Source organism: Lethenteron reissneri, chromosome 12 (genome assembly GCF_015708825.2).
Source record: "Lethenteron reissneri isolate LAM-NWPU_2019-01 chromosome 12, ASM1570882v1, whole genome shotgun sequence".
Lineage (NCBI taxonomy): Eukaryota > Metazoa > Chordata > Hyperoartia > Petromyzontiformes > Petromyzontidae > Lethenteron > Lethenteron reissneri.
Window position 1 is genome coordinate 8,717,292 of NC_083790.1, and position 23,967 is coordinate 8,741,258.

Here is a 23,967-nt window from a genome sequence, read left to right on the forward strand (position 1 = left end):
ACGTCGTGGGGTGGGCAGCTACGGAAGCCGCACGCGGTCCTCAAACTCACCTTTCGCGATTTTTAAAAATCAAAGTTCCATAGGGAGCCCCCTCTCACTCTCTCTGTGTTGTTGGCATCGGCTGCCGCGTTGCTCGCTCACGCTCTCTCCCATGCCCCGCATGGCGCCGCAAGCAGGCCCACAGTATTTCCGTAGGACGGGCCTGGCAGCCGTGACAGCGATCTGCCTGGGACTCGGCCTGTACACGGTGAGTCTCGTGGGCTGGACAGAGCGGTCCAGCATGACAAATGAACGTTGTCCTTCATTCATTTATTTACTTACTTATATATATCAGATTGCAGTTGTTGAAAGTAATGTTTCCCCCGCATTGTGCAAGGTTAATTCAGCCAGAATGTAGCGTATCTCGTCAGATCTGGGAAGTTTAGAATGCTTGAGCTTGAATTATCCTCGGTTCTTTCGGTAAAGTCACGTAGAATGGAAGTAATAAAATAATAAAAATAAAACATGATAAAATAATTCTCAATAATAAAATAATTCTATTATGGTTTTTTTATTTTATTATTTCCATTCTACGTGACTTTACCGAAAGAACCAAGAAGATGAATCCCTGCAGTCACGAAAGCTTTAAATCGAAAGGTCCATCTGGATTTGAAAGTTTTCGTGATTGCAGAGATCCATACCAAAGAGTATGGACAGGTATACTCTTAGGTTTCTTCGGTAAAGTCACGTAGGTAAAAAAAAATAATAAAAGTAATAATAGAAATAAAATAATGTGATTTATTATTTTATTAATATTATTACTTTAATTGATTTTATTTTCATTTTTTACCTACGTGACTTTACCAAAGAAACCTAAGAGTATAAATCTAGAAGTATGGACAGGGTCGATCAACCCTTTGATGTTTTGTAACAGAGGTTTTTAGTTTTTTGGGGGTTAGATCGCGTAAGTATAAACGTGTCATATTCTTGGTTCTTTCTTTTCTTGGATTTTATGTTTGCACTCAGTCACATATTCACTTTAAGATGTTTTTTGTTTGTTGCGGTTGCACCCGATTCAAGACCCGAATGGCTCACAGGGCTATACCTAATAAATGAACTTGAACGTAGAAAGGAAACAATAAAAGAATAAAAATATAAAACAATTTAATTCTCACGACGTTTCGATTACAACACAAGCAATCATCATCAGGTGTGAAACCACAGGTGCAGGGGAAGAACAACAACCTAAACATGCAATAAAGCAGTTCTAAATAAATGACTTTTCAATCTAGTTATACCAGATGTGTATGTTAAATGTTAATAAACAAGCGAGACCACATTGAGATTCATAATCTCTCGTCTACAATCAACGCATCTATGTCTCATTTGACAGTTTAATGGGAAATGTAATTCATTTAAAAATTTAATAATTTCATTTGTGACAGCCAAACCCACAAACAACACTCGTGTTTGCACCTGATTCTCTTTGTTTCAAGCACATGCCAAAGTGCCTTCCTTCCAGAGTTCTGCCACAAGAATACATTATCTTGTAATTACATTACAATAATGTGGTTTATTCTGGCCGCAACATATTTTATTAATCACTTGCCCGTTAAAAGTCTGAGTTTGAACATCTTAAATTTCGATTTAAAGCTTTCGTGACTGCAGGGATTCATCTTATTGGTTCTTTCGGTAAAGTCACGTAGAAGGGAAATAATAAAATAATAAAAATAAAACAATTAAATAATTCTCACGACGTTTTGGCCACAACGCAAGCAGCCGTCCTCGGGTGAAGAACAGGTCTGTCGGAAACAGGTCTGTCTTTCCTGTTCTTCACCTGAGGACGACTGCTTGCGTTGTGGCCGAAACGTCGTGAGAATTATTTTATTATGTTTTATTTTCATCATTTTATTATTTCCATTCTACGTGAATTTGAGCATCTTATTTCAGGTCCCGGTGACCTTTACTTCATTGACGACTTGCATCTTTCTCTCGCTGGGTCATTATTCTTGCGACAAGATTTTCGTAACCCAAGCGCTCAGTGGCCCTGATCATAGGGCACAGGTCCAAAGGTGTAGTGTGGTCGATGAACTAACCTTGAAAGATATGACCAACATGGCTGTGCTTGATGAATATCTGTATTTTTGTGTTTCACATTTTTTTCAAGATCTTTTTTTAACATCATCCTAGCCTTGCGTATGTGCAGAGAAGCAAAAAAAATCCAGCATCTGTATTTGTGTCCATTGTTTGATGGATTTCTTTCATGGGGCACTGCTGACGACACTACCACCTGATGAGAGGGAGTGAGTGTGTAGAGTTCAGAACAATCTTGCCATTCCTTATCACTGAGGAAGCACTGTAAACCCAGTGTTATATTCGGAGACCAAAAGGTCATCTGTGGGTCAGTTAAAACTTGACGTCTTATCAAGAATTACGCTTTTATACATGTAGTCAACTCTGTGTCCCCTCTTCTGTGCCGCTCATCTCATTATACTTCTCCGACTCCTTCCCTCACCACCCACACCTCATCGCCCTTCCCCTGGTTCCCCCACTGCAGGCAGTGGTGCTGGCACCGAAGTCGATTCCATACGAGAGCCTGGGCTTTTTCGGCTCTTTCCTGCAGTACCTGACTGTCAATCATTACGACAAACTCTACTTTGGGTGGGTTGACAGTGCACGGTGCACACACAATATGCACAGAAATTCACACTTTCTAGATTTGAAGCTTTCGTGACTGCAAGGATTCATATTCTTAGGTTATTTCCGGTAAAGTCACATAGGTAAAACATTAAAATTAATAAAAGTAAAATAAAATAAAAATAACGACGTTTCGGAGGCAACACAAGCTTCCGTCTTCAGCTGTCGTGGCTGTGACGGTTCCACCTGAAGACGGAAGCTTGTGTTGCCTCCGAAACGTCGTGATTTTTATTTTATTTTACTTTTATTAATTTTAATGTTTTACCTACGTGACTTTACCGGAAAAAACCTAAGAATAGAAATTCACACCCAGACAACAAGTATTTTGCATGACAGAGCTCCATTATCTTTGGCTGAAATTCATCTGAAGCTTCTGGCTGTCACGAGGAGACTCCTGTTTCTGTTTTCTTTTGGTCCACAGGTATTATCTGACCTGGATCATCCACGGAGTCGAGGCCCTGTACACCTACAAGTTGGCTGGGTACAGCCAGAGCCACTGCACACTCCACTGTTATTGTAACCCTTTCTGTTGTCCACATGTCACAATTTCACCCTTCCCTGGCGTGGGCCTATCTTTCCATGGCACGACTATTGCTGCTGAATTCCCACAAAGTGGTACACTTCTTATTGCAGTCCGGGGGGTGACGGGCTGAGTCAACCCCTGGACTGGGACTTTAATTTGCAACCTTCTGAATGTGAGACAGGCATTGTACCCATTGTGCCACCTGTTGTTGGGTTTTTTTTTCATCATCATTAACTGAAATCACTATCCTGCTCAATGAAGGCCTCTTAACAGTCAATATGATGTCTAACTTGGGTATGTATGGTCTCTAATCCATTTGTTCAACTTCAGTGTATCTCGGTTTCATTCCCAGTATGGACCTCTTCATGCCTATTTGCAAACTGCTGAGCTTTTGATCTATTTTCTTCATCAATGTCCATGCTTCTGATCCATATGCTTTATCAGGCAATATGCATGTTATTGTACTTGAACTTACCATTATTAATGTAGAGCAGTGGTTCTTAACCTGGGGTGCACACCCCCCCCCCCCACCCTTCCTGGAGGTGCGTGAAAATGAAAGGGATTAAGGATGCAGTAAAGGTTAAGAACCACTGATGTAGATATTATAATTCATTGGAATGTTTGACCAATTCTATGAATTGATGCTTGGCTTCATGTGGGAGCAAACCAGTCCCGGAGAAGACTATGCATATGAGGTGCCACTCAGCGCTACCAGTTGTACACAACACCACCTTGCAAATTAGTATAATCTGCCAGTAGAGGGCGATGCTGCTGTGGTTTTCCCATTATATGATTTGTGGATGTTTTAAAAATGTAACAAATTTGGACCATGGTGCAAAGTTTTGTTAAACATCGTGTTATGTAATTTCCTATAAAATTCACTAACGTGCCACATTGTTTGTCTTTCCGACGACCCCGAACCCCTGCCATCCTCCGCACACCCACACTAGCGACAAGGGACTCACGGCCACCACCAGGCTGAAGTGGAGCCTTCAGACCCTCTTGTTTGGAATATTTTCTCTGAAGCACCTCAACGCGTACCTTCCCCAAAGCCGAAGAGAGGGTGATGGTGTGCGTCGATGGCTGGTGATGTCCTGGTGGCGGCATCGCTTCATTATAAACTCATCCAGCCGAGGCCTAATGCACCTCCAGTGTACTTGTGATTAGCTACCTATACTGCCAGCACCAACAGACATCCACAAAAGCAGTCCATCAGGTATGCATTCATGGGTTTTCTGATTCATATGAATTCAGAAACAAAACATTTTCTCTGTATACTTGGTATTACTGCACTGTACTGAAACTAGTCATCTTCTTGGTTCTTTCGGTAAAGTCACGTAGAAGGGAAATAATAAAATAATAAAAATAAAACATAATTATATAATTCTCACGACGTTTCGGCCACAATGCAAGCAGCCGTCCTCAGGTGAAGACCAGGTCTGTCGGGGAGACAGCGTCTGAATGAAACATCACCACGCTTGGAGCCTATATAAGTTGGGTTGGAAGGGGGAAGAGCGCCTTGACAAAATAATTTGCATATATTTTATTATTTCCCTTCTACGTGACTTTACCGAAAGAACCAAGAAGATGAATCCCTGCAGTCACGAAAGCTTTAAATCGAAAAATGAAACTAGTCAGTTTAATGAAAACAGGCAGCTCACAGCATCTGGATGGAATTTATCCCAGTTTGAAAGTGTATATATGTGTTCCATAAATTTGAACAGCTGTTAACGGGCAGCAGGGCACTACGTCAATGAACTTGTGTTATACAACGGTGGTAGTCTCTTTAGTCAGGTTGATAATGATGGTGATTTTATTACAGTAATAGTAGCCAGGTGGCTTAGATAGATAATGTCAAGAGTACTGAACAATGCTTAGATTCTGGGTTCCAAACGAGGCAGCCATCCATTGATTATCTTCTTGGTTCTTTCGGTAAAGTCACGTAGAAGGGAAGCAATAAAATAATAAAAATAAAACATAATAAAATAAAATAATTCTCACGACGTTTCGACCACAATGCAAGCAGCCGTCCTCAGGTGAAGAATGAGACATTTCCAAGCTAGGAGCTAATATATAAGCTGCGTTGGAGGTGCAAGAGCGCCTTAACAAAAAGAATGTGCATATGAAGAGGAATTTAGCATATTCATGGGAAATGCGTAGGAGGTGGGTGGGGGGGGGGGGTTTCATAGTCATATTATGCCCATGCATTATGCAGGATCAACAGCACCAAGGGGGGGTGCAGTAGCATTAACAAAGGAAAAGAATGTTAATAGTATGTAGCTGCAGTTACTAAACAACAACGTAGAAAACTAAAGTATAAACTACATAAAAAACTAAAGTATAAACTGCATAGCACCATCAGTATACTTACTATACTCTACAATAAGCTGAGTTACTAACAACAAGTAATACATTACAATTCTACGTCGTAAAAAATTATATAATATGCTTCCATCTAAACTTTATTCTCTTACATCACACGAGCATACACCGTACTATATACTGCCATAGATAAACCCAACATTACATTACACCAGGTTTACAAGTGTAGCAAGTTGATGGCACTATTGCACAAAATATCTGTCATTAAGTTAGTATTTTAAGAACATTTGGTTTATTCCAGGTCTGCGGTTTAAAAAAATAACTTTTGTTTCCATGCAACAAATACTGCAATACCAGGTACCTTAGAAGTAGTTACGTGATGTCATCTCCTAGAGGCCACGCTCTAACGTGAAGGAATATTACACTGGTTGTGCAAGAGTTCGAAATAAAAATGACCCCATCTAATTATTTGACACCAATGGTACAATTGGTATGTAATTGGGAGGATTAAAACTACAGGGACCTTGTTTGCTACAACCGATGAATCTGTCTCTGTGATACCTGTGGATGTTTGTTGATGCAGTGATTGGCTTGAAGCTAAAGGTGTGAATCATTCCAGTGGAGCTCGTAGTGTCCAACCTCATCTATTGGGATCAATGCTTTTGTGTGCTTTGTCTTATAAATAAAATGTTTGAAATTATAATGGTGCACCATGACAAATTAACGTTGTCTTTCATTGACTTACATATATCAGATTGCAGTTCTTGAAAGTAATGTTCCCCCCACATTGTGCAAGGTTAAATCACCCAGAATATAGCTTATCTCGTCAGATCTGGGAAGTTTAGAATGCTTGAGCTTGAATATTCTTCGGTTCTTTCGGTAAAGTCACGTAGGTAGAAAACAACAAAATAAACTCACGACGTTTCGATCGCAACACAAGCGGTAGTCATCAGGCGGAGAGAGAAAAAGCTTGACCCTGAAGATTCCTCAACTTGGATGTGCCACCATCATGCTTTACCCCGCACCTCCATTGACCACAGTTGGCTACGGACAGTGCAAAACAAGTTCCACACAACGTAACACGCTTGACATAGGCTGCAGAGGTTAATCGGTGACCATCAGAGGGTTGTGCAGTACAACCCGTTGTATTTTACTTGTTTGCTCTCGCATCTATGCTGCCCTACAGTCACTTGCTCTCGCCAGTATGGTGAGGTAAGATCAAATTCGACCCGCACGGCATGGGGCTACCCTCATTCACCAGTGCACTGACAAAAGGCTGTAGATGTGCAAGGCTAAATGGGGATCCGTTTAACACGTAGGCTTTCATGACCGACGTCCAAGATATAGAGGTCGCGTAAATATAAATGCTTCATGAAACCCGACGCAGCCAATTAGTAAGGTTTGTCACGTAATCAAAACATGCACATTCGTTACTTGTACAGCAGGTTTACTCTCCAACACACCCACACAACATTTACAATTCGAGTACGACGTTTCGCCAGTAATTACAACAACCAGCATCATCAGGCGACAGCCAGAGTTGTGGAGAAATCCTCCTGTTTCGGTCTTAGAGGGAAATGATGTGATGTCAAGTTCATTTATTAGGTATAGCCCTGTGATCCATTCGGCTCTTCAATCGGGTGCAACCGTAACAAACAGAAAACAAAAATATGAACAAGAAAGCATCTTAAAGTGACTATGTGCAAACAGAAAATCCAAGAAAAGACAGCAAAATATTGCAGAAAAATTAACCCGTAAAAACAAAGTTTTTCACTATAAATCCTTTATATGCGTGGCGGCTAGAGTCCTCTCGTCCTCTGGCTTGAGATGGCTGCCACCTATGGGTCAGATGATTGCCAGAATTAAGCAATTGGTAATTAAATATTTAAATATGCTTCCCTAAACAGTGTAAAATTTTGGAAAAAATGTTTCACGAAAATTAATTGTCACGCACAACGAGTCTGTGTGGAAAATGTCAGCTCGATTGGATCACGGGAAGTGGGTTAAAAAACGACCGAAAGATTTGCACGGTCGTAAGCAAGCACGCAAGCAAGCGAACTTAATATAAAGGATTTAAAAAGCACCGTACACCAACACTGTAGGGGGGTCGTCGTATTCGTCATTGTGATTGTGTACATGTGAGCTCGTGCACCTTTTTTTTCCCACTTCACTTCATTAAGTGTTTGGATGCACGGGAATATTTCGTCATCGTGATTAATACAGCAACTTATTTCAGGTGATCTGTCAGTCATTCTCAGTGTTAGGGAAGAGAAAGCCAAGCATCTTGCTGATTTGACAGAACAGGTGAAAACTCAGGCTTGGGTCCACGTGTGTGTGTGTGTAAACCTATCCGAGTGCGTTCCACCAGCTGCTAAATTTATCATGTTTAAAGTCTTGTGGCTGCATTTAGACAGGCCACAAAGTCTGCTACAGTCACATTAACCACATTTACAACATTCTCTCTTGCCGTGTGGGTCTTCCGAACTGCCTGATCATTTATATTCTTGCCGAAGATGTTGCCCTAGATTGCTTTTTGGACATGCAAGTAAAGAAACGACCTCGTGTTTTTCCACTTGAAGCTTGATTTATGAGATGGGGGTGGAGAATCTTCAAACACCAATCGGCTGTGGATTTAAATATAGCCTGCGAGGAGAGGCGTGGGCACTTGACTCATCCCCTGCTGATGCCCTCGACTTCTCTCTATCTCTCTTGCTATCACTTGCCCTATATTGCTCTCGAACCGTCACATCACTGTCCATTATTTCTCCATTTAACCAATTTCACCGGCTGACATTTCTAACTCTTTTCCTCCTCGCTACGCTGTGTGTGCATTTTCCGTGTCTCTGCTATTTCCTCTCCTTTTTTTACGTTCCAATAACTTATCCCTCCTTTGTCTCCTCATTAGTGTCTTTCCCCGTATCCATAACTCCCAATCCCTCTCTCCCCCTGCCTGCCCGCTCCACCTAAGCCTGTCCTAATAACCGGCTCGCTCCCCCACTTGCGTTCGACATGGTGAAGTGCCTGGTTCGCATCCGCACCAAGGTGCCCGTCACCCTGCGCATGGCGAACCATTGCACGGGCGACCTGCGGATACGGGTGCTGAACCTGGGTCCTCTGGTGCGGGGCCCGGCTCTCCCGCCGACCCCTGCCCTTGCAGCACCAGCCTCCTCCCAGGGTCACGCGTGAGAGCAGGTAAGACGGACAGGTGTGCGCGTGCGCGTGCACGTGCGCACGTGTTCACGCGCGGAGATGCAAAGATAATACTGCCACAATGACCGCTCCACCTCGATCGAGCCTTCGTGGACTTTGGGCAAGTGCTTGTTTGCACAAGGCATCGGGCGCTTGAGTTGACCTAACGGGGGAAGCTGGGAACCGGTTCAGCTCTCACTTGCCACTGATTGTCACGGCCAGGAATCGACTGCCCGTTTTAACATTCACGTGCGCATACGTAACAATACACGCGCACACCAACTGTGTGTACGCAACAATTGCCCTTTTCCACGAACTGGCCATCGCCACGGCGTCTGTGCTAAGCTAGGTGAACTTTGAGGACACACATGAAGCGTCGAAGGGCTTGGTGGTAGGAGGCCAGATGCCAAATTCTCTATCCAAGTGCGCTAGTGGAGATGTAGAGAATTTCAACTAGACTCACACGTCTGCTTTGTTAATTTGGTCAAGGCCTATGATACCACAAAGGGCCGGGACTTTTGGTTTTTCATCCCGTATGTTAGACCCTCTGCTCGTGATCATCAAGGACCTTCCTGATGGTGGACATGCCCAGGTAAAGCTGTGGCTGTAAATCTTGTGCACCATAGGGTCTAAAATATATATATATATATCCTCTGGCTCGTACATGATTTAACACATTTTGGCGACATCGTTTATGAAAGTATTTTATGGCTGTACCACAGAAATCTCAATCTGTTATGGATACATTGGGAAGTTGATTGATGCCTGGATGTGGTAATGGCCTCATTTCCTGCTGGTCAACAATGTTATGTATACTGACAGTAAAACATGGTAATTGCTCATAATCAACGATTTTTGGGTTTAGATCGCGTTTATTTATAAATGTGTCGTAACCCTCCACCACCCGACACGGCCAATCAGTAAAATGTGTCACGTTGACAAAGACAAATAGTTCACTGCTTTAGCCCACCGGTGTGTTGAAGCAACAACATTTACAATTTGAGTACGCCGTTTCGCTGGTAATTGCAATCAGCATCATCGGGCAATTCGCCAGAATGGTGAGGCTCTCCTGTGTCTCCCGTTCTTATATAGAGCAGCAGCAGGGTGACGTCATCATTAACTCATTAACTCATCAGGTGCAAAGATTCAAGGGGGGAGTTATTGTAATTATATACTAGATTAGTAATCAGGCTATTGTTACAATGCGAGTTGTAGATTAGTAATCATTTGGAATGTGTTTTATTGTGATTATGCTACATTAGTAATCAGTTAGTGGTTGTTTCCCTTATAAGTAATTGTAATGTATCTTATTTAATAATACGCTTCCAGGCCGCACTAAGCCTATAGCTGTCTGAGCGATTAAAGTTATTTCTGTTTCTCTCAATTTCAATCGATTCTCTAATTAGTCTTTGCCAGTAGTAACTAGTTTTACACAACACTTCCACGTTGTCAAAATCAATTGAGTGTCCCTGTTGGCATGCATGTTCTGCTACTGCCGACAGTTGTGTTTGTGATAGTTTAATATTTCTCTGGTGTTCTTTTAGTCTTACACTAACGTTACGCCCTGTCTGTCCAATATAGCATCTGCCACATACACAATTAATCCGATATACACCTTCTGTTGATAATTTAGGTAATTCGTCTTTAGTGCACGTTACTAGTTGTTGAATTTTGTGTACTGTACCAAATCTTACTGTAATGTTTTGCTTTTGCAAAACACGGGCTAATTTATCAGTCACTCCTGAGATAAATGGTATTTTTATTGTTTTAATAATCTGATCGCTTTCAGCAGTGTTGCTTTGCGATCGTGATTTGGCTTTTAGTGCTCTGTTAATTTGAGCATTATTGTAGCCATTCTGTCTTAGTGCTTCTTTAACATGTTTAATCTCTCTCACTAGACTTTCACAGTGTCAGATGGTGAAAGTCTAGTGAGAGAGATTAAACATGTTAAAGAAGCACTAAGACAGAATGGCTACAATAATGCTCAAATTAACAGAGCACTAAAAGCCAAATCACGATCGCAAAGCAACACTGCTGAAAGCGATCAGATTATTAAAACAATAAAAATACCATTTATCTCAGGAGTGACTGATAAATTAGCCCGTGTTTTGCAAAAGCAAAACATTACAGTAAGATTTGGTACAGTACACAAAATTCAACAACTAGTAACGTGCACTAAAGACGAATTACCTAAATTATCAACAGAAGGTGTATATCGGATTAATTGTGTATGTGGCAGATGCTATATTGGACAGACAGGGCGTAACGTTAGTGTAAGACTAAAAGAACACCAGAGAAATATTAAACTATCACAAACACAACTGTCGGCAGTAGCAGAACATGCATGCCAACAGGGACACTCAATTGATTTTGACAACGTGGAAGTGTTGTGTAAAACTAGTTACTACTGGCAAAGACTAATTAGAGAATCGATTGAAATTGAGAGAAACAGAAATAACTTTAATCGCTCAGACAGCTATAGGCTTAGTGCGGCCTGGAAGCGTATTATTAAATAAGATACATTACAATTACTTATAAGGGAAACAACCACTAACTGATTACTAATGTAGCATAATCACAATAAAACACATTCCAAATGATTACTAATCTACAACTCGCATCGTAACAATAGCCTGATTACTAACCTAGTATATAATTACAATAACTCCCCCCTTGAATCTTTGCACCTGATGAGTTAATGAGTTAATGATGACGTCACCCTGCTGCTGCTCTATATAAGAACGGGAGACACAGGAGAGCCTCACCATTCTGGCGAATTGCCCGATGATGCTGATTGCAATTACCAGCGAAACGTCGTACTCAAATTGTAAATGTTGTTGCTTCAACACACCGGTGGGCTAAAGCAGTGAACTATTTGTCTTTGTCAACGTGACACATTTTTACTGATTGGCCGTGTCGGGTGGTGGAGGGTTACGACACATTTATAAATAAACGCGATTTAAACCCAAAAATCGTTGATTATGAATAACATTGGTCGCGAAAGCCTACGTGTTAAATGGTAATTGCTGTCCACTCTGCTGAACGTGGAACTTGCCACAAAGAGGTGGGGCTTTAACATCAGTCCCGCCGAAATAAACGGCCTCCCTGGGTACTCTGTCATCAATAACTCTACCCCCTGAACCCTCCGTGAGTTATGGGGTGGTTGTGGAGAGGGTGGTAGTCAATGTGATAATGGCCAACTGGTTTGGCAGCAGAGGTTCCACTCCGAATTAGTCATGCGAGATTATCTGTTCTATCGGCTGCGTAACACTGCGTGAAATCTGCCTCGCCTTTCACTCCACGTGTTGCTCCACCGAGAGGCTAGCCTCGTGACCGACTTGAGCATTAAAATAACCTAATAAGGTGCAACTGAGTGGCCACCTTAGCCAACACTTGGGACCAGTCATAGAAGGCATATAATTCATTCGCCTTACCTGCGATCTTCCATAAATAGTCATCTTTGGTGCCCCCCCCCACCACCACTGAAGATGAACACTGTGACCATCCATGCTCTCATGTCCTGCCTCCTGTTGATGAGAAAGTGAGGCCACAATGGCCTGGGACTCGCTGCCTCCCACACCCCCCGACTGCCATGCTCCCAGGTTCCCTCCATTATTTTGTTCGTAACAAAGTCACTCCCCGAGTGTTTGATGTTGGCCTGCCCCATTTCGAACATTGTTCAGACCTAATGGTGACTGGAGCTAGAACCAGTCCAGCTTTATTGCACAGATATCCAAGCAGTATTAGTTCAGCTCTCAAAAGGGGAATGGCAGCCTCTCTTCCCCAACAATCCTTGAGAAATTCCACATGGCCAGTCTTAGCAATTGCCTGTTATTCTTTGAGGCTCTCCGAGTTGGAAGTTTCAAATATCTGGCTCCTCCAAAAGGAATCTGACCAGATAGAACTATGCAGGATATGAGAGTGGCAGTGAACATGGGTACATGGAGTCAATGGAGATTTACATATGGGTGTTATCAGCATAGAAATAGTGTTCAATGATACAATTGGAGCTGTCTTTGCCCAGTGCTATATTGGTAATTTGGTATTTGGGTGTGTATGCATGCGTCCCTACACAGGTGTGTGTAGCTATGAGTCATCCAGCTGCTGTGTGCCTGTGTGTGACTGTGTGTCAGGCTGTGACGTGCGGGATACAAACCTGTTCATGGAGCTGATCTCATCTGGATGATATTGAGTTCCAAGCATTCCATCGGTGAAAAAAATCAACACCTCGTTTGCTATCAAATCAACTTCTTGGCCACAACTCCTGAGCAACACAGGCAAAAATAAAACGCTGAGGACTGCGTTGAGAGTCCTGCGGAAACAAAGGCCGAAAATACGTTGCCACCATTCTCATGAAGAGCGAACATCAACTACTCGGAGCAGACCGCACAGACTCAAATCTACAACTGTCACGTTTTATTTATGTATTCAGCAGCAACTTTGCGGTTGTAAAAATCGTTTCAACACGATGCACACAACCACTGAGCCTGCTCGTCAAAGAAGCCATCTCAATAACCATTTCAACGCGTACCTGTGAGCACCAATGGAACTGTGCATTGAATGACCTCATCCTCTGCTCAAAAATATCACAAGGCTTGACGACCTTGAAGCGACCGAGTGGCCCCATGCAGAGAGCACAAAAAACACAATTACCTCGGGTCCACCGAAGCATTCATTCATTTTGACCTTAGGTAGTGACGGTATTCATTGTCATTTACAACTGAAGGTGCCAATTATTATGATTGACAACATGGTATCTGATACTTGAAGATTGCAAAGCTTGCTAGGTTGATGGTTATTCTGCATTTGTGATGTAGATACACATTGTTTGATCATATTTTAATATCACTGCAGTTGTTGCCCCCCCCCACCCCTTTGTGCGTGAACATTAATGTCCGAATGATGTAATTTTTTTTAAACCCTGAAGAACTGCAGCAGAAAGAGAGATGTGGAAGCTGAGAAACAATGCATCGGGCAGGGTTGGGAAGTCGAGCTTCCACTTAAACACAAGAGAGGTCTCTTGAATGCTAAGAGCGTCAATAATTCTCCTCGTGCCCTCTCTTGCGTAGCGATTACTCAAGTTGAGGTAACCATCAACAACACAGCATTTTAAAATGTCAACTCTGACCTGAAGGTTAACACGTTGAAGCGTTACTCGATATGCACCGGCACTTGTGTCGAGGAACGAATGTACAACGTCGAAAGGAAGCTTGAGATAGATTATTTTAATTTTCGATTTAAAACTTTCGTGACTGCAGGGATTCATCTTCTTGGTTCTTATTTTCCTTCTACGTGACTTTACCGAAAGAACCAGGAAGATAGCTTATTTTAATCAAGAAACACAATGTGTTGATCACTAGCCACCGTGTAAAGGATGATGGAGACTGAGTGGAAAAATCAATGGAGGTGATGATTAATAAGAATAGGTTTTACCCATTTTTGGCAATAAAACAGGAGGTGTTAAGATGTTCAAACACCAAATAGACACATTTTAAAAGGCATCAAGTCTGCATTAACCACACATACTTGAAGAAAAACTTGCAAACAAACACGCTCTGATAATTATATTCATTGTTCTTGAAACTGATTGGCCTACACCAGGACAATCCATATATTATCAGAGCATGTTTGTTTGCATGTTTTGCAGACTTGATGACTTGCAAAATGTGTCTATTTAGTATTTGACGTGTTTTATTGTCATTTTTGGATACTGGCAAAAAGCTCCCATAAGATATCAATGGCGGTGTGACGATGCATCGATGATCAGACATTGTGTTGATGACGCACCTCCTCAAACGCTTGCATTTTCATGATCTAGGGTGGTGATTCTGTTGAAGGAAATTTTTATTTTCGTTATTTTCATTTTCCTGTTATGGTAGCGGACACGAAGTGACCGCCATTGGTCATCTCAACCCATTGAACAACAAAATTCAAACAAACTGTCGATTCTGTTTCCTGTCATGTGATGCCTATATCGTGAGCTTAGGAGTCGATATTCATTGTTGCAGTTACAAGTCATACTTGGCATGGGGGACAGCTTTAATAAACCAAGACAGCACAGGGCTTCTATCAGCTCTCCTAGTATCTCAATGTGTTTTTGATTTGTCTTAGACCAGGGGTCGGGAACCTTTTTGACCGGGAGAGCCATAAAAGCCAAATATTTCTAAATATATTGCATTGAGAGCCATATAGTATGTTTAACGTATAATAAATTAAATATGTATTACTTTTAATGCGACTTCTGGTGCTGCATGGTTTTGCTGATGGCCTTGTAGTCTGGTTCGTACGTGGTGAGGTTGAGCTTCATGCAGGCGTTGAGGCCCCGTGAAATTTATCTTCAAAACTAATTTCTGTTTACTTTAAAATGACACAGTATTATTAAGCAATATCACAAGTATTTTAAAATCAGTTCCAAACTGATTTTTGTTTTTTTTTTCAACTCAAAATTGTCTGGGAGCCATATGCCGTCACCAGAAGAGCCATATATGGCTCGCGAGCCATAGGTTCCCGACCGCTGTCTTAGACCCTTCTTATGGCTTTACAGCTGAGCTAGGTAAGGCTGAATCAGAGTCATCTGGCAATACAGCTCATGACATGGAAGGTGTTCAGCGTTGGTGATAATCCAGAGTGTGGACAGGGTGGAAACTTTAATTGACATTTCAGAGATCCTGGCTCAATACTGTAGCCTAATCGGAGTTATAATACTTGGATAACTGCATCGGTTTTCACTGAATCAAAAGCATGTTCTTCATTTACAAAAGCCAAGCGTGATGGTATTTTAAGGGTTTGTTGTTTGGATAATAATATATCAACTTGTAATGCGTTGCACAGTACAGGGACACCTCTACTTACGAACTTTCAGAGATACGAACAAACTTGTCCGTATGTCCAATTGCCTGTTCGGAACGAGAGTTGTAAGTTCTACTGTTGCGCAATAGATGGCAGTGGTGGTATTTACATCTGAAGAACGTGATAAACCAGTGGCATAGACATCAAAAGGAGATTTTCGACTTTTAAAGCCATTCGCCGTGTTTAGTGTACACACTGCACAAAATGTTTGGGATCGACAGGAGTAAAGTTGGACTTACGAACAAATCGACTTACGAACAGACCTCTGGAACCTAACTCGTAAGTAGAGTAGTTCCTGTATTGGTTCACTCTCCAAGAGAGAGAACGCCTCGGAGGCAGGAGAACTACAGACAAGCAGAAAATGCAGCCACACGGTGACTCGGCACTTCAACAATTGCCCAAACTCGGTGGTTCTCTATATATTAAGATGTTTTCAGCCAAACAACTACTATTTACGTGAAGGAGCCAACCTGAAAAAAAAACCTTGACTCCAACAAGAAAATACTCTCTCCCATGCAGAAATAATATAAGGAGATTTTGTCCACATTTTGCTGCACCGCCTTCTGGCAAGCCAGATTATGGAACGTCAATAACCATGGGAAGGGAGTTTCACAACTTTTGTTTGATCTGCCACAATGCTGGGTTACATGAGTTCATAGCCACCACTGCCTGGCTAAATGTAATTTATACTACAATTTTTGGTCAACTGGAAGAAAACGTTTTCGAAAACCAGCTAAATCATCCATTATTCTGTTCCGTTCAATGTTTGTGAACATGTTATGGACGTGAGAAGAGACTACATAGACATGTCCAACATGTTGGCAATTCCCAGCTGGATAAAATCCTCTCCGCGCTGTGTCAGTTGTGGCGGTTAAGGACATAATGTATGGAAAATGAATAAGGAATGGGAAAGGTGAGAGAGAAGACAAAGAATGGGAAATGAATGAAAATTTAAAATAAAAACTGTAGCTAAGGGTCACTAAACATGTTTGCTAGGTGGGAAGAGGCCACATGAGGGCCCCGACGCTGCTTCACAGAGAGCAGCATCTCCATAATAGAGGTTTTTGGGTTAGATCGCGTAAATATAAATGTGTCGTTAAACTTACCACCACCCGACACAGCCAATTAGTAAGGTTTGTCACGTAAACAATTCGTTACTAGTACAGCACACCGGTGTGTTGGAAAGTAAACCCACACAACATTGACAATTCGGGTGCGACGTTTCGCCAGGAGTTACAACTCGTATCACCAGGCGACACAAACGTATATTTACGCGATCCAACAGAGCAGCGTCTATTTTAAGAGGGGGCGGTGGGGAGAGGGGAGGGATTCAGAGTAGGCAGTGACCACGCAGAAGACGTAATGATTTATGGGAGGTTTGAGCTGGTACGGCATCCTTTATTTAACCGGATGGAGAGTAAATTCCAAGACATTTGCTGTGCTTCACAATAAAATATTTAATTGAAATAAGTGTTGTTTATTTGATTTTAAAAAGTTGTTTGAAAATGTGATAATATGGGCAGAAATGCATACGTAATTCAATAAAAACGCATCATATTTACACGTACATATGACGCCCTTTGTTAATCCACTACTGGATGAAAAGCTCGATGTACGATTTCTGGGGGTAATTTAGCCATATTTCACCACGCAGGTCAGTGCAGGTTGATCAAGGCAGGTGGCATAGACATAGCACCAGAGTACGGCACAACAGTGTTTTTTTACTTCCCTATGTTGTCCACAATGTAGCTCCGACTGACTACCAGGATAAAAAACGCAAACGATTTATTTTTAATATATATTTATTATAAAAAAAAATATTCAGGAAAAAGTGATTGAGAATTAAGTTACGGATGAAAATTTACAATCACAGCTCTAAACATAATGATTCTATTAAAGCCACGCTTAAAAGTATAGTGCCATATAACACGTTCCTGCGAAGGGAGCTGGTAGGAACGTTGGGTTGCTCGGTCAATGACCAGGGTCAACGGCGGCGTGGTGTATTCCGAAAATATGTCCGACTGTGAGGGCGGGCACAAGCCGGTGTGAGTAGGTTAAACGTTGAGTTTTATAAGGGCACCACGGGGTGACCAGCCCCTCCCCACCCAGCCCCACCCCTCCCACCCCCTACCCAGCCCCACCCTCCCCACCTTCCCCACCCAGCCCCTCCCCACCCTCCCCACCCAACCCCTCCCCACCCAGCCTCTCCCCATCCTCCCCTCCCCACCCAGCCCCTCCCTGCACGACGGACACAATGATCCCATGTGGGCTGGTGTAACCAGGAGATTCCTACCAGTAATAAAAAGTAAGTTCTACATCCCGATATCAACCCACTGCTGGAAGCAGGCTCCCACACACCATGTTAATCATGGGGATGTTTTGACCATACTTCATCGTACTGGTCAGTGCGGCTTGCTGAAGGGGGAGCTCAAGCCCAATTCAAATGCAGTTTGATTTTTCTCTTATGCGAGCCATAGTCTGGAATCCAACTCGGGAAATTTTATATTTAAATAAGTCATTTCTCATATTTAATGAAGGAAACCCATTGTTTGACGCAGTGATTCACTGGAATATATATATGATTAATTTTGTACAGCATCAGTCATGCAGATTGCATCTCCACGATCGCTGAGGAACCACAGACAAGCTGGAAGGCTGCCAGGCGGTGAACCGACACAATTTCTCCACAGTCCTCTATATGTCAAGTTATTTTCAGCCAATGAGTGAGTGTTTATCATGCACGTGGGAGGGAAACCGTTGGCCCCGGAGAAACCCCACGCATGCGAGGGGGCAACACTCTATGCCGCAGAGAAGAGGATATCAGCCCTCACTTTGCTGTTACTTAATTCTGCTGGCAAGCCAGAATGTTGTTCCTCGATGCCTACGGAGAGGGAGTCTTGCTACGTTTGTCATTTGTCTGATTCGTCAACCCTCGCCTTCACAGTCTTGGATTGCAGGCATGCCGCTAACACCGCCCGGTTTTGTTTCCAATGTGCATTTTTAAACCAATAAGGTGGAAATAAATTATACCTGTAAAATATATTTACACCACGTACGATTAGGATAATTTTGCTTAGAAGAGGCAGACCCAGAAAGATCGAGAAAGAGACATTAAGAGACAACTAGAAAGATGGAGATATAAGAACAAAGAAAAACACATGGAGAGACACCCGGGGACACCAGAAGAAAGCCAGAGACATGGAGGAGCAGAGACAACGACATGTAGGGGGAAAGAAATACAGAAATATATAAAGATATAAACATAAAAGACACAGAGATAGGCACAAAACGAGACAGACAGACACGGCAAGGAACGTGGAGAAATATCAAGAATCGGAGCCATTGGGAAGTAAATAAATGAAGGGCACACAGTGAGACAAAAAAATACACAAAAAGAGAGGCAAGGAGTGATACAACGAGACATGGAGAGAAACAAAAAGGCAAATGCAGAGGCAGAGAGACAGAGAGAGACCCACGGAGACAGACATACAAAGAGATTGACCCCACCCCCCATCGTAAAAAAAAAAGTCATTCTCATTTTCACGGGGTGGGAGCAATGTCGAGGCTGACTGGACCGAGGGCCAGGGAGGTAAATAGACTTCCAACCTCCCACCCACCACAGAGGGCAATGGAGGACGCTTGGACAGTTTCCCTGCCCGTGCTGCTCACTGCTAGGAGGTGCCACTGTGCTGTCGTTTGCGAGCTCCAGATATTGACTTACACTTTGCCTTGTGATTAACGCCGGTGGCATATACACCAATATATTTGAAAAGGCGAGCACCAGAAGTAGCTATTAGCTCCTTGGTAGCCGTTCCCTGTAACACACCTGTAATTAATACACTGTACACCAAGATCAGACAAGCCATTGCAAGCCTCTCCCAGATGCAATATTCTGGCAATCGGGTTGTGTGCGCTTTAGGTCCTATTTGCAATGCAATTGTGAACTGAATACAAAACAAACATTATCTGGGCGCAGTGGTAACTGTGATTATTGCCCTGTGCCATCAACCCGGCAGCCTGAGTTTGAGCCCTGGCCAGAGCTAACATCTATGGGGAGTGATATCTGATCCGGCCCTGGTCACCCCCACCTTCACCAGCTCACAGTTACCAGCATGGTGCGTGTATGGTAGAATAAACACGTGACTAATACAACGTGAGAAAGCCTTCCAACAGTGGATTGACAGAGAGCTGTACATTAAAATGTGTAACAATTTTGTATTCATTTTTGTTCCTGGGTAGTAAGTGTTATTTCCTAATTGCTTGTGCCTCAAAAGTACAGAAAATGGCTATTATTCCCCACAAACTTTGCTTTTGTGACCAGGACATTGATATTTAGAAATTTACCTATTTTCCAGAACATTCCAGAAAGATTCAGTGCTGAGTAAACTTGGAGTAACTTTTAGAACATTCTAGAACTTTTCAGTAATATAAATAGTAGTATAAATGCAGGGGCCTTAAGCCCACCAGTTCAGTTTAGTTCCAGCTGCCTAAGTGGATACATATCTGCATTTTTCTGAGATGGCATCAAGAGGCTGCACGCATCCGGCAGACACATTTTGCTATGTCTGCGGCCAATTTATCAAGACAAGAGCGAAAGAGTACTCTGTGGAAGCATCTGCTAAGATGTGTGAGGCCTACAAGGCATATTTCGGCATTCCTGTCGGAGGTCAAGACAAACCCTGGACACGTCATTTCATCTGCGAGCAATGCAAAAAACTCTGGAAGGTAAGATGGACAATTGTTGCTCGGAATTTTACGTTATAAAATTTGTTACAATTTTTTTAATTGTAAAAGTTTTTTTATAAAAAAATGTTTTACAATTTTCAATGTTATTGAGAACATGTATCATATATGAAAAATGTTGCGAGAATCTCTTACACATTAGTCATGGGTGAAATACATTTATTTTTGTAGGATTGTACAAAGGGGAAAAGAAAGCCATGAAGTTCGCTTTCCCAAGAATTTGGCGGGAACCCACTGACCACTCAAGCAACTGCTACTTCTGCATGGTGGACCCTTCCAAACGTCGGACTGGCAAGAATACACCTGCTATCACGTATCCAGAGCTTCATTCATCCATCGCCCTGGTGCCACACTGCTATGAGCTCCCCGTACCCTTACCTCCGGAGAGAGATCAGATGTCTTTAGAAGAGAGCAGCAAGTCAGAGAGCGAGGAAGATGTAGATCCAGATGACAATTTAAGAGGTGGAGCTGAGGAGAGAAACCCATACTACCCCAACCAAAAATACCTCAACGACTTGATCAGAGATCTTGGTCTCACAAAGTCCAATGCCGAACTTTTGACGTGTAAGCTCAAGCAGTGGAACTTGTTGGATGAAAGTGTGCAAGTCGCAGATGAGAGGAAGCGTCACCAACCTTTTTGCAGCTTCTTCACCCGTCAAGATGGGCTTTGCTTCTGCCACAATGTGACCAGTCTGTTCGAGGCAATCGGGATCGCCTGTAACCAGAATTAATGGCGCCTCTTCATTTACAACTCATCCAGGATCCTCAAAGCCGTGCTGCTCCATAATGGTAACAAGTACCCGTCTCTTCCCCTGGCTCACTCGGTGCACCTCAAAGAGGATTACAACAGCATCAAGACCTTGCTGGACGCTTTGAAGCATGATGAGTATGGCTGGGAGGTCATCGGAGACTTTAAAATGGTGGCATTCCTGATGGGTCTCCAAGGCGGTTTAACCAAGTTCCCCTGCTATCTTTGCCTTTGGGATAGCAGGGACACCAAGGCGCACTACCACAGGCGGAACAGGCCACAGCGGACCCAGTTCTCTGTGGGGAGGAACAACCTCAAGTTGGAGCCACTGGTGGACCCCCTGAAGGTGCTGATGCCACCACTGCACATCAAATTGGGCCTCATGAGACAATTTGTCAGAGCTGTAGATAAGAAGTCGGCAGCCATCAAGTACCTTCAAGACTTCTTCCCTAAGCAGTCTGAGGCAAAGGTCAAAGCCGGTGTGTTCGTCGGACCACAGATAAAGACGATCCTTGGGTGCAATGAATTCCCCAAGAAGCTCACTAGTAAGGAGAAAGTGGCTTGGGACAGCTTTGTCGCAGTGGTTCGTGGCTTCCTGGGCAATCACAAGGTCGAAAACTATGTGGAGCTGGTTGAGACTCTGGTGAAGAACTACGGCACAATGGGCTGTAGGATGTCCCTGAAAGTCCATATCCTTGATGCTCATCTTGATAAATTCAAGGAGAACATGGGAGCGTACTCGGAGAAGCAAGGCGAGCGCTTCCACCAGGATATACTAGACTTTGAACGCCGCTACCAAGGACAGTATAACGAGAACATGATGGGAGACTACATTTGGGGGCTGATTCGTGAAAGTGATTTACAGTATAATCGTAAATCTCGAAAAACTACTCACTTCTAAATCTTTTATAGTAATTTTTGTGTTACTTTAGTATAAAACATGTTAATTTGGATTCATATGTTGTTTTTTCTGACTTTATGTCAACGAAAAGACACAAATTTGCCCGTTTTCTCATTGAAAATAGATACATTTCAAAATATCACTGTCCTGGTCACAAAATCAAAATTTGTGGGGAATAATAGCCATTTTCTATACTTTTTAGGCATAAGCAATTACAAAATAACACTTATTACCCAGGAACAAAAATTGTGTTACATTGTGAATTATTGAATCCACTATTGAATCCACGAGGTCCAATGTTCCCCTTTAATACATTTTTGCTTTTTTTGTGTTCACTAGGACCCCTTGGTTTAGTTGGAGTGTTCTCGCCAATAAAGTTCAGCGACCCAACATTATTTGTTTCATAAGTCTACCTGCTGATGAGACCCCTGAGGTTTAAACTGGTCCAGAGTTTGTTTTGTTATTATAATCCTGCTGGATAATATTAGTTTGGAAATCCCACAGGCTATTGGACGAATAAAATATATTAACTTTGTGCGTGGAGAAACCAAACGGAAGTTTGTTCATTTCATTAACAAAATGGGGGTGTGGAAAAATGAGTTGCATTCGATTCTTTGTTACATGCTCATGAAGTGATTTACATATATATATTTGCTCACATAGCCACCAACCAATCCACACCCATACCCACCAACCAGCTCACTTACATACCCAGCCACCAACTCACATAACCATCAACCAACCCACTCACATACATAGCCACCAGCCCACTTGCATACTCATCAACAAACCCACTCACATACACCCAGCCACCAACACACTGACATACCCATCAATAAATTCAATTACACACCCAGCCACCAACCCACTTACAAGCCCATCAACCAACCAACCCACTCACATACCCAGCCACCAACACACTTACAAGCCCATCAACAAACCAACCCACTCACATACCCAGCCACCAACCCACTTACAAGCCCATCAACCAAACAACCCACTCACATACCCAGCCACCAACACACTTACAAGCCCATCAACCAACCAACCCACTCACATACCCAGCCACCAACCCACTTACAAGCCCATCAACCAACCAACCCACTCACATACCCAGCCACCAACCCACTTACAAGCCCATCAACCAACCAACCCACTCACATACCCAGCCACCAACACACTTACAAGCCCATCAACCAACCAACCCACTCACATACCCAGTCACCAACCCACTTACAAGCCCATCAACCAACCAACCCACTCACATACCCAGCCACCAACACACTTACATACTCATAGATATGACGGACCGAGGCTCCGATGTCCACCCAACGTGCCGCCAGAGCTCTCGGTGGAAAAGGCTTCACGAGGGGTCCCTCAGCCGACCGACGAGTCTGAGGACTTGAACTTTGACGCCGACGTTCAGGGTCACACCCCCCCCACCTCCCTTTCCATGTGCAGTGGGTTCATTGCACGGCGAGTTCACGCCGCACAGGTGATGACGCGGTTATTATTTCCCTGGTGGTTCATCAGAGTGAGAAACATACCAAGTGTATTTCGATTTAAAGCTTTCGTGACTGCAGGGATTCATCTTCTTGGTTCTTTCGGTAAAGTCACGTAGTAGGGAAGTAATAAAATAATAAAAATAAAACATAATAAAACAATTGTTTTATTAATAAAACAATTGTTTTATTATGTTTTATTTGTTTTATTAATAAAACAATTGTTTTATTATGTTTTATTTTTATTATTTTATTACTTCCCTACGAAGTGACTTTACCGAAAGAACCAAGAATATGAATACCAAGTGTAGTTACTATTAATTAATAGCAATCACCAGATAAAGCCATCCCCACATTGCATTGGGCATGGGGGTTGGTTGACCGCTCTTCACCATGCTGGTCAGTAAGGGTTGTGAAGGGAGCCCCACAATCGATTCAAATATCACTCACCACCGATGCTCGCTAGCCATGGATGGGTATTGAAGTCAGGTCACTTGATTTAAAGTGCAGTGTG

General features: G+C 42.8%; 2 protein-coding genes across 2 annotated transcripts; both read left to right on the forward strand.

The window, feature by feature from the left end:
• The first annotated feature begins 31 nt into the window (after positions 1 to 31).
• On the forward strand, positions 32 to 6,224 carry TMEM254 (transmembrane protein 254). Its single transcript, XM_061550655.1, has 4 exons — positions 32 to 247; positions 2,537 to 2,640; positions 3,098 to 3,157; positions 4,150 to 6,224. Exons 1-4 carry the CDS (start codon positions 152 to 154, stop codon positions 4,364 to 4,366), a joined length of 477 nt encoding a protein of 158 aa, XP_061406639.1. The 5' UTR covers positions 32 to 151; the 3' UTR covers positions 4,367 to 6,224.
• Positions 6,225 to 19,966: 13,742 nt separating this feature from the next.
• Positions 19,967 to 22,118, forward strand: LOC133341650 (uncharacterized). The gene is made up of 2 exons (XM_061550245.1): positions 19,967 to 20,284; positions 20,474 to 22,118. The coding sequence occupies exon 2, from the start codon at positions 21,220 to 21,222 to the stop codon at positions 21,949 to 21,951; it is 732 nt and encodes a 243-aa protein (XP_061406229.1). The 5' UTR covers positions 19,967 to 20,284; positions 20,474 to 21,219; the 3' UTR covers positions 21,952 to 22,118.
• Positions 22,119 to 23,967: the final 1,849 nt, after the last annotated feature.